The 10,861-nt window shown below is 53.4% G+C and overlaps 1 protein-coding gene across 1 annotated transcript; it reads right to left on the reverse strand.

Annotated features, from left to right (window-relative positions):
* Window positions 1–476: 476 nt before the first annotated feature.
* Window positions 477–7,567, reverse strand: MMP9 (matrix metallopeptidase 9). The gene is made up of 13 exons (XM_019749638.3): window positions 7,346–7,567; window positions 6,592–6,824; window positions 6,069–6,217; window positions 5,675–5,803; window positions 5,412–5,585; window positions 5,019–5,192; window positions 4,466–4,642; window positions 4,223–4,378; window positions 3,104–3,386; window positions 2,847–2,986; window positions 2,346–2,496; window positions 2,150–2,253; window positions 477–790 (listed from the first exon to the last, which is right to left on the reverse strand). Exons 1-13 carry the CDS (start codon window positions 7,481–7,483, stop codon window positions 672–674), a joined length of 2,127 nt encoding a protein of 708 aa, XP_019605197.2. The 5' UTR covers window positions 7,484–7,567; the 3' UTR covers window positions 477–671.
* Between the last annotated feature and the right edge of the window lie 3,294 nt (window positions 7,568–10,861).

Genomic DNA, 10,861 nt, shown 5'->3' on the forward strand with positions numbered 1-10,861 from the left:
CCAAAGGCTGCCGGTTTGATTCCCACATGGGCCAGTGGGCTCTCAACCACAAGGTTGCCAGTTGGATTCCTCGAGTCCTACAAGGGATGGTGGGCTGCACCCCCTGCAACTAGCAAGGGCAACTGGACCTGGAGCTGAGCTGCGCCCTCCACAACTAAGATTGAAAGGACAACAACTTGACTTGGATAAAAGTCCTGGAAGTACACACTGTTCCCCAATAAAGTCCTGTCCCCTTTCCCCAATAAAATCTTAAAAAAATAATAATAATAAAAATAAATAAATGTTTCATGAATGGTTAGCCATTTCCTTGGCTGTAAAACAGGAATAATCACACTGTACTTTCCTAATAGGCATAATTAAATATGTTAATTTTTATGAAGTACTTAGAACACAGCTTGGCACAAAATAAGCACTTTGTTAAATACATACGTACATATATGTACATGCATGCATACATACATAAATAAATCTCAAGGTTAAAGAATCCAAGTTTATTAAAGACATTCCAACAACAAAAAAGGAAGGTGGGACAAGAGGGCCCAGCCCACCTCCACGCGTCCTTTTTTCTCCAGAAGACACCCACCAGTTTGTATCCGGCAAACTGGCTCCTTCCCCATCAGGATGGTCCCCATGGGGACCCACACTGCAGTGCTGAAACAGGATGGTGAGCCTTAGGCCTCAGGGCACTGCAGGATGTCATAGGTCACGTAGCCCACTTGATCCACTTGGTTCATCTCATTCCGGAAATTCATACGCCAGTAGAAGCGGTCCTGGCAGAAGTAAGCATTCTCTGCAGGGGAGAGGCAGGTACGAGAAGGGTGATTCCACCTCTCCCACGTGCACATATAGAAACAAGAGGAAAATCTTTACAATCATCCCTCCTGCCCTTTCTAGATCTTTCCAAGTTTTTCACATGACACCTCTATCTCCCCCACAGAGATGCTGGAAGGCACAGACACTGATGTCCAAAGCACTAGCACAGAGCCTGGCACATAGTAGGTGCTCAGGACAATTTCAACATTCATTCAACAAATCCGTTCATTCATTCAACAAATATTAATCATGCCAAGCACTATTAGAAGCACTGGGAATACAGCAGAGAAAAATTGCAGGCCTGATCTAAGTTCTTTTGGTGCTTACACTCAAGTGGGGTAAGACAGATAACAGGTAACAAACAAACATGTAAATAAAAGATTGGTTTTGACAATGCAGAAGAAGTAAAAGCAAGTGAGTGAATAGATAATGAGGGTCAGAGAAGGCTTCTTTAAAACGGTGGCTGTAATGCTGAGACCTGAAGAATGAGAGGAAGGCAGACCAGTGACAATCTGGGGAAAAAACCTCCCAGGCAGAGGGAACAACTGGCACAAGGCCCTAAGCAAGGAGTGACCTTGACGTGTTCAAAGAGCAGCCAGAAGGCCAGTGCGGGTGGAGGGAACAGAGAGAATGACAGGAATAGTGGAAGGGGATGAGGGCGGAGATGTCAGATCATGTCAGTTTCTTGGAAAAGGTCTGAAGTCACCCCCAAGACCACTCCTTGGGAGGTCTCCCACTCCTAACCCCTCCTTAGTCCCAGAGACGATATGAAAGGTATTGGACAACCAAGATGGCTTGGACTAGGGAGTTTGCAAAGAAGATAGTGAAAGTAAATACATCGGTGGTAGAGTCAACAGAACTTGTCAACTAATTGTATATGAGCGGGGAGAAAGAGAAAACAAGTACAATTCCAGCTACCATCCTCATTTTCCAAATGGGGAAACTGAGGCTCTGCGAGTAGCAGTGACTTTCCCAGAGACACACAGCTATGAATTGCTTTATTTATCACGATATTCCCAGGGGCAGCACAATGCCTGGCACATTACAGGCACTCGGTAAATTTTGTCTGATAAAACAATGAGCCTTCCTGCAAATCATGTGTCCTCTACTGTAGGGGAAAGAGGCAGGCAATTTGGATCCTAGCTCTGGTTGTGCCCCTGTGTCCCTGTATGATCTGGGGAAGGTCCCTGCCTTTATAGGGAGTTTATCCATGCTGGGCCATTTGCCTCAATAGTCAGGGGTTTTTCCCTTGTCGCTCAGAATGTGACCAATCTCTACCATGGGAGGAGGTGTCTCAGGGAAGGACCCTCCCCTAACCCCCGTCTGCAGCCCTCACCTCGGTACTGGAAGATGTCGTGCGTGTCCAAGGGCACCCCGGGGAACATCTGGTCCACAGGGCTGGCGCTCTGGGGATCCACCTTCTGCGTCTTCACGTCGAACCTGCAGGAAGGCGGCGAGGAGACAGGTGCTGAGTCGGCTGACAGACGGATTTCGCCCGGGCTCCCCCTACCGGCGGTCCCCCTGGCCCTCACCTCCAGAAGTTCTGCCCGCTGAACAGCAGCACCTTACCCCCGCCCCGCGGGAGGCCACCGGTGACTTGGGTCACCTCCGGACCCAAGCCCAGCTTGTCCAGACGCCTCGGGCCTATCACCGACGCGCCTGTGTAGACCCACACTTGGCGCCCTGCAGGGGAGAGGGATCGCATAGTTTTGGGGGCAGGGAGAAGGCACACATTCTCCCTGAATGTCAAAAGGGAAAAGCCAACGAGGCCTTTCGAAGCCTGGCGTAACCGCAGTCTTTGCGCCCAACGAGCAGAGCCGCTCAGTACGATTGTGCAAGGGTGCGGTGAGGAGGGGAGCTGAAATTCATCCCCCACCGCCCTCCCCCGCTAAATTTGCTAAATTGCATCCGCCAGGAGGGAGTATCTTTTTCTAATCCGGGCAAGATGTTTTATGGATTATCCGCGGTCTCTTGGTCCTCCTAGATTGGTGAGGGGGTCGGGGAGGAGGGAAGGGAGAAAGGAGGACACTAACCAGAGAAGAAGAAAATCTTCTTGGTGAGAGGCTCCTCAAAGGCAGAGTCCAGCTTGTAGGGTAGTGTAGGCCACGTGTCCCTGATGAGGAAGGGGCCTTGCACCCTGTCTCTCTGTCCCTCAGAGAACTGCCAGTACTTCCTGGGAAGGCAATGGTGGGGCACTGACACTTGAGCCAAAGATGAGTGGGCGGGAAGGGACAGGCAGGTAGGTCCCTCCTCCAAGCCCCCTTTCTCGCCACACATCCCTGCCCCTCACCCATCCTTGAAGAAATGCAGGCGATTCCCGATTTCTGCGATGGCGTCGAAGATGTCTACATTGCAGACATCCTCAGATGGATCAAAAAACACTGTTGGGGCCGCAGTAGGGCCAGCAGTAGGGGGACCCGTGGGACCAACTGAAGGGGGGCCTGTGGGGCCAGCAGTGGGTCTCTCGGAGGGGCGGGCAGTGGGAGGCCCCGTGGTGCAGACCACTGGGGGAGCAGTGGGCTGGGTTGCAGGTGTGGTGGTTGGGGGCTGTGGCTCAGGTTTAGGGCGAGGACCTAAAAAGAGACACCAGGTGAGACACCCACTATTTCTGCATACCTCTGGGCCCATGAAATATCTACTCCCCAAAGCCTATGAATCCCCCGCTGGCACTCACTTCCACACTTTAGATGTCGGAGGCTGCCTTCCCCTCACCACAGGAAGGGGTGTCCTTTCCTACACTCAAGCCATATGTGGCTTTCATTCAAGCCCATATTTATCCAGTCCCTGCGCTCATCAGGCCTGGCTGGGCCCTAGAACATAAGACAGGCAGGAAAACCCCTCTTCTTTCCACCTCCCAGCTAGGAGAGAAATATTTTTTTAACACAAATTGAGTGCTAAACTGAGTGTTAAAAGCTTGATCAATTCTCATTAGCTAGCATGATCTTAAAAAAGAAAAACCCATAAAGTGGATTCTTTAAAATCCCCATTTTTTAAAATGAGGAAATACTACTAATGCTAATAATGACTATATATACATATATATGTGGTCAAACACTTACATGGTGCTTACTATATGCCAGGCATTATTCCAACTCACTTAAACCTCCTGATAACTCTATGAGGTAGGTACTATTATTAGCCTCACTTTACAGATGAGGAAATTGTGGGGTGAAGTAACATACCCAAGGTCACCTACCCAGGAAGTGGCTGGACTGGCTTTTGGAACCTATGTCTGTCTCACCCTAGAGTCTCAGTTCTTTATCACCATCTCAAAGCACTGACCCCTCAGCCATTAGACCCGCTTGACCCAGGCTTCCCTGTAGATAGATGTTGAGGTCCCAACTTGCCCCACCCCTTCCCATTCTTTGCCCTTCCCTCTCCTCCCTCCATCCCTGCCCCCAAACCTCACCATACAGATGCTGGATGCCCTTCACGTCGTCCTCATGCAGGGGGGGCTCTTCGGTGTAACGGTACATGGGGTACATGAGCGCCTCTGGCACGGAGGAGTGATCTAAGCCTAGCGCGTGGCCGAACTCATGTGCAGCCACGAGGAACAGGCTGTACCCTGGGAGACAAAGAGAGCCTGAAACGTGAGCCCTGTCCCCTCACATCCCAACTACCCCCAGCCCCAGAACCTCGGAACCCTGCCCACCTTGGTCTGGGCAGAAGCCCCACTTCTTGTCGCTGTCGAAGTCCGAGGTGGTGGCACACCAGAGGTGCCCATCGCTGCGACCCTCTCTGGTACAGGTTGAGTACTCCTTGCCCAGGAAAACGAAGGGGAAAACGCACAGCTCCCCGGCCGAATTGCCCCCGGTCACCGTCGAGTCGACTGGAAAGACCCAGGGCCTTGGGTGAGCCAGGTAGGTGGATCCAATAAGGAGCCAGGGGCAGGTCAAACAAGGAGCTAGAGAATCTTGGTACCGTTTTTAAAGCCTAGGGGGCGATGTGCGGCGCAGCTGAGCCCAGACTAGGCTGGTGGGCGGGGCCTGGGGACCTGAGACCAAGTGAGAGGCAGCAGGCTAGGCTAAAGGCCAAGCCACATGGATGGGGCGGAGGCAATTGGAAGTCAGGGGGCGGGGCTGTGGTGAGGATGGGCATTGTCATGGCGGTCCTGAGGACCAACGACAAGTGGAGAGACAAACTGATGGGTGGAGGAGACACGTGTCTGGGACCAATGCTGAATCTGGTAGGCGGGGAAGAGATACCTCGGGTGGGGCAGAAGCCATAGAGTTTGTCCTGGTCATAGTTAGCGGTGGTGGCGCACCAGCGGTAGCCGTCCGAGCGACCGTCTGTGGTGCAGGCGGAGTAGGAGCGGCCCTCGAAAGTGAACGGAAACACGCAGGGCTTGCCGTCTGCATTGCCGTGCTGGGTGTAGAGTCCTGGGGAGGCCCACACATTACCCGGAGTTTATTGACCCCCAGGCCACCCGTGTACTCCATCCCTCGTCTCATTTCACAGATGAGGAAACTGGGCCCAGAGCACAGGAGAGTGACTTGCCGGCCACACAGCACTAGTGACAGAGCTGGGATTAAAACCCAGGGTTCTGGACCTTCGAGGGTGGTGGGCGTCCCCCACCGTCGCCGCGACCCCGCACTCACTCTCGCTGGGGCAGAAGCCGAACAGACGGTCAACGTCAAAGTTGGCCGTGGTGCTGCACCAGAGCATGTCGTCTGAGCGGCCATCAGTGGTGCAGGCAGAGTAGGAGCGGCCCTCGAAGTTGAAGGGGAAGTGGCAGGGGGCGCCACCTGCGTTTCCAAAGTGGGTCTGAACCACTGCAGGAGGAGAGGGACGGGGGTCAGGGCGAATGGGAATGGGCAGGAGGAGAAAAGGGAATGGGCGTCGCGGCGGCTCAGACTCTCACCGACGCCCTTGCCCAGAGACCACAACTCTTCATCGTCGAAATGGGCGTCTCCTTGAATTCCGGGGCCAGGAGGAAAGGCGTGTGCCAGGAGCCCGTCCTTCCCGTCGAAGGGATACCCATCTCCGTGCTCTGAGGAAGTAGATGCGAAGAAGAGTTAGCTGAGTACGGGTGTGCAGATGGTGTGCTACCCAAGGGCACGGAACTGAGTGGGCCTGGCGTCCCCGCGCTGTGCTGGGTCACGGAAGAGGAGGCGCCATAAGGGAGAGCGGGGATGGGGGGCCAGGGTTGGGGGGACAAGCAAGAGACAGCCTGACCAGTGCCCCCTCTACTCTCTACATGGTCTTCTCTCCCCTGTCCCCAGACCCTCTTGGCTTGTCCCTTCTCGCGTTCTCACCCCGAACACCAAACTGGATAACGATGTCGGCTTCCCGGCCGTACACGCGAGTGAAGGTGAGCGGCGTCACCTTGCTCCAGACCGCGAAAGCGCGGGCAAAGGCGTCGTCGATCACGTCCTGCGGCAAGTCTTCCGAGTAGTTTTCGATCCTGTCGGGGAAAGGCAGGAGGACAGAGTCCCGAAGTGAGAGGCGGGAGCAGGGGCGACCGCAACACCCTCTGTCTCGGGGACTTGAACAGCCACAACGCTCTCTGCGCTCCACGCTATCACCAATAAAGCACTGTCAGACGCATCTTTCTCTTTGGACACTCACAAGGGCCCTGGCAAGGAAGACTCAGATTATGAAGCCCATTTCCCCAAAGGGGAAACGGAGGCTCAAAGGTGGAGCCCCTTGCCCCGGGCTGCACATTTAGTGAAACCCACCGATGGGTGTAAGACCGGAAGTGTTCACCGACCGCCCGCGCCTATGAGGACCGACCTCCCCACCCGACTCCCGCTGTCCCCGCGGGACCCCGCCGCGCACCAGTACGTGATGTTCTGGTGGTGCCACTTGAGGTCACCCTCAAAGGTCTGGAATCGGCCCAGGTCTGGGACGCCGCAGCGCGGGGCACGCATAGCCTCCAGGGTGGTGCTGTCCAGCTCTCCAGTCTCCGGCAGAGCCAGACGCCTCTGGAGAACCCGCAATGCCCGACTCAGGGACTGGTTGTCGTTTCCAAACTCCGCCACTTTAGTGTAGCCATAGCGGTACAGATATTCCTGTGGATGAAGGGGCAGAGATTTCCCAGAGCCTTGACTCCCTTTCTGTGCCCTAATGAGTCAGGACCTCATCCCTCTAGGAGCGAGGGGAGTGGCACCGAGGCAGGGTACGCAGGGTTTGGTACCCCGGACACCAGTGCCTGTACCTGCCCAAGTATCTCCTCTCCTGTAGACTTCCTCAGCTCCTGCCCACCCCGGCTGCCCCTGGCCACACCTCCCTCAGGGCTCCCTAGAGTTTACCCCTGTTCAACCCCAGCCTATGTCCCCTCCAGAACCCTCCAATGCTCCCCAACACCATTTCCCACTCCCATCTAGGAAATCCTCATTAACCCCTTCCTAGCCCTGATTGCCCAGCGCATCCACAGGACCACCCCCCCCCCCAGTGCCTGATCCTGGACACCTCTGTTCTCTAGACATGCCCATCACCCCCAGTATGCCCCAAAATATCTCCTCTGAAGCTCCATACCCTCCCTGGAACTCCAACTCGAGGACTGCAACTCTAGTCTGGGGTGTTTGCCTACCTCTGCCAGCTGTGTGTTCGTGAGACTGGTTCTCAGGTCTCCTGGGAAGACCACAACAGTGGGCTGGTGCCGTCTGGGGGCAGCAGAGCAGCAGCCCAGCGCCAGGAGCGCCAGGACCAGCGACAGCCAGGGGCTCATGGTGAGGGTAGCAGTGTCTGGCTGCAGCCGCACTTGTGGGGGCTTTAAGGAGGCGCTGTTAACTGAACCAGTGACCCCGCCCCTCCCGCCAGGCCAGGCAGGGGCTGACTCAGGGGATGGTGTGTGTGTGTGTGTGTGTGTGTGTGTGTGTGTGTGTGTGTGTGTGTGTTGGCAGCCCCAGCATGAGAAGGCAAAGAAAGGGCTTACACCACCTCCTCTCCCCTCTGCCCACAGTCCCCGTTGCTGAGTCAGGCAGGACCCCAGACCCACAGAGACCTACAGGAAACCACAGGCCCATAAGGGAAGGTTGGGTTTTGCAAACTGCAGAGCTTGTGAGAAGTGTTTGAAAGAGAGGGGAGGAGATGAAGCTGGAGGACTCCCTGAGCGCTTCATCTGACGGCAGCAAGTGGTCGGCCTAAGGGCAGAGGATGGAAGATTCCCTGAGGTCTCTGTCTGAACTTAGTGATCCCCCTTTCTGGTCCCCTCTATGGGACCCTCCTCTCACTCCCAGACTCTGTCCACTTTTCTCCTCCCTGGAAGTTTCCCTTGACTCAGCTTCCTCTTGCTGCCCCACCTGGCCTGGAAGGAGTGGGCTCTGCTAGGCAGGAATTGGGGAATTCCACTTGGGGCAACCGCTGTCTATACAGGCTGACTGCTTCAAACTCGTGGGGGGTTTGTAGCAGCTGGAAGGTAGCAGACATGGCTTTATTCTCTTCCTTTAGTGCCTTGGGCAAATGTCCTCACTCTGAATTTTTCTCAGCTGGAATAAAAAGGCGCGGGGGGTGGGGGGCTTTGTCCCTAAATAATGTGAGGATAAAATGAGATCAAACCGATAAAATGCTTAACACAGTGTATGTTGTAAGCTTTCAACAGATTACCATGATTGCTTTTAATTATCTGAGCCAAAACCACGATTCCAACTTGGAATGAGGAGTCTGGGGACTTGGGCTCTAATCTGCTGTGTGTGCCTTCCCCTCTCTGGGCTTTGGACTTTTCAACTGCAACATAGGGGGATAGGGGTGCTCTCCAGGAGCCTTTCAGTGCTCCAGCCCTGCTCCACCCACACAAGCCCCAGCACCAATTAGCACCACTCGTGCCAATAACCAGCAGCCTCCATCCCTTCCTTCTTCCCAGCCAGCCAGCCAGGAGCAGGATCTGCATTTGCCTTCTTTGAGGCATTATTTGGGAAGGCCAGTAATAAAAATTCAGTAAGCTGTGTTTAAGGGGCTTATGTGCCGAGCACTTTATATGCTTATCTAATAAATGAGTCTGTGAGTTGGAGGAAATTAGCTTCCCTTATAGGAAAATGGAAGCTCTAGAGTTCACTAATTGATGAGCATTTGCTTTGGAGTCACACAGTTCTGGTTTTCAGTCGCAGCTCTGCCGTTCCCCAGCTACGTGACCTTGGGCAAGTCACTTCACCTCTGAGCCATAATAATAATTCATTTTTGGAGATCTACTTTGTAGTACTGTGGTAAGTTCCCTAGAAGCATCTCATCTCCTCCTCACCACCATCTGTCTGTGAGGCTGGTTCAATGAGTACCCCTCCCATTTTTAGAGGAGGAAACTGAGGCTCAGAGCAGTTAAGGAACGTGCCTGTGATCACCGAGTTAATACAGAGAACCACAAGCCTAGGCTCTCCCTGGTTCTGAAGCTTTTCATGTTTATGGCCATTTAGGGGGAACTGAGATGACCAGGGGTTGAAGGGGAGTGGGGGGATGGGATGGAGGAGGGCGATTTAAAACCTGGACCCTTCTCCTCTGATCCCCTGCACCCACGGAAGATCAGAGAGGAGGCTCAGGACGTTGGGGAATCAGAGGCTGGGACAAGGGACCCACGGTGACTATATTCCAGATTTGAGAGTGTGGGGTCAGAGCAATATGATTTTGGAGATGGAAACAAAGAGACCCTCCCATCCAGGGGAATCTTCATCTGGAGGCAGCTAGGGGCTCTAGGAGAATCCATGAACTACCCCCAACTTGCCAACAACTGTATAAAATACATCATATCTATGTATATATGTCATATTCCTCAAATTTAGCAATATTGACATTTGGGGCTGATAATTCTTTGTTGGGAGGACCTTCCTATGCATTTATGTTTGGTAGCAGCACCAGCCTCCACCCACTAGAGACCAGTAGCACCTCCCCCTGCCAGTTGTGACAACCAGAAAGGTTACCAAACATTGCCAAATGTCCCCGGGATGGGTGGGAGCGGCAAAGGCACCCCCGGTTGAGAACTGATAGATGTTGATTTTTTTATGTCAACGGTCCAAAAATCTCGTCGTATATACTCAAACATGGATGATGATCCTCGAAGCTTTAAAGTCCATTTACTCAACGAATATTAGTTGAGTTTTTACAGACCAGGTATTGTGCTAAGAACTGGGAATGTAGTAATGACCAAGATAGCTTTTCTTCATGCTCGTGGAGCTGAGAGTCCAGTAGGGGAGAAACTGAATGAGTAATTCATTACAATGAGACAAACGTCACAACTACCCCCATTATGCAGTTAAGGAAACTGAGGCCCAGAGTGAAGAATTTGCCTCTCTTATGTCACAAAGCAAGCCAGGGACCGAGTGAGGGGGGCGATAAGGACTGGTAGCTAAAAGCCTACACTCTGGAGCCAAGCTGCTTAAGTTCAAATCTCAGCTGTGGTATGAACCTGCTGTGTGATCTGATTAGTCTACACAACCTGTCAGTGCCTCAGTTTCCACATCTGTAAGATGGGGGTAATAATAGTGCTTACCTCAGGGGTCATAAAGGTCAAGTGAGTTAACCTATATAAAGTGCCTGGCACATGGTAATAAGTGCTTGAAGCTACTCTAAATACGATTGCCTCTGCGCCAGCTGACTTTACCAAATGGGGAGCAGGGAGAGAACACCCTGCCTGGAACCCCAGAGCCTGATTCCTAGAGCCAATCCAAGCAAGAATGCTCCTTTTTTTACTGCCTCCCAACTTCCTCCTTTACCCCTGGCTCCCCAACCCCCATCAAGGGGAACTTAGAGAGAGCTTGGCTTTCAACACCAATGGCAGGAAGTGGTTCTGGTTATCACATCCCCCTTCCCCACTTCCCCACCCCTCCTTCCAATACCACAGCAGAGTTTAGCCAAGGCCCTGGGAGAGGAGGCAGGGAGCAGGCTATACCCCAGGTGGGCACTCCCTAACCCTGACCCAGGTCATATCTTGGACTCTAAGCCCCTCACCCAGGTAGGGGCCTCATTCGGATGGGGAGGGGGCTGATCCTGGAGTCCTGAGTCACCAGCTGGATGACACAGCCCTGCAGGCTGCTATTAGTAACTCCAGGCCCCCAAACCAGGGTCAGCCTCACGAGATGAGGAATCTCTCCCCCTATCTATGATGGGGGAACTCCAAGCC

Source organism: Rhinolophus sinicus, chromosome 13 (genome assembly GCF_057876585.1).
Source record: "Rhinolophus sinicus isolate RSI-liver-muscle chromosome 13, RSI-T2T, whole genome shotgun sequence".
Classification (NCBI taxonomy): domain Eukaryota; kingdom Metazoa; phylum Chordata; class Mammalia; order Chiroptera; family Rhinolophidae; genus Rhinolophus; species Rhinolophus sinicus.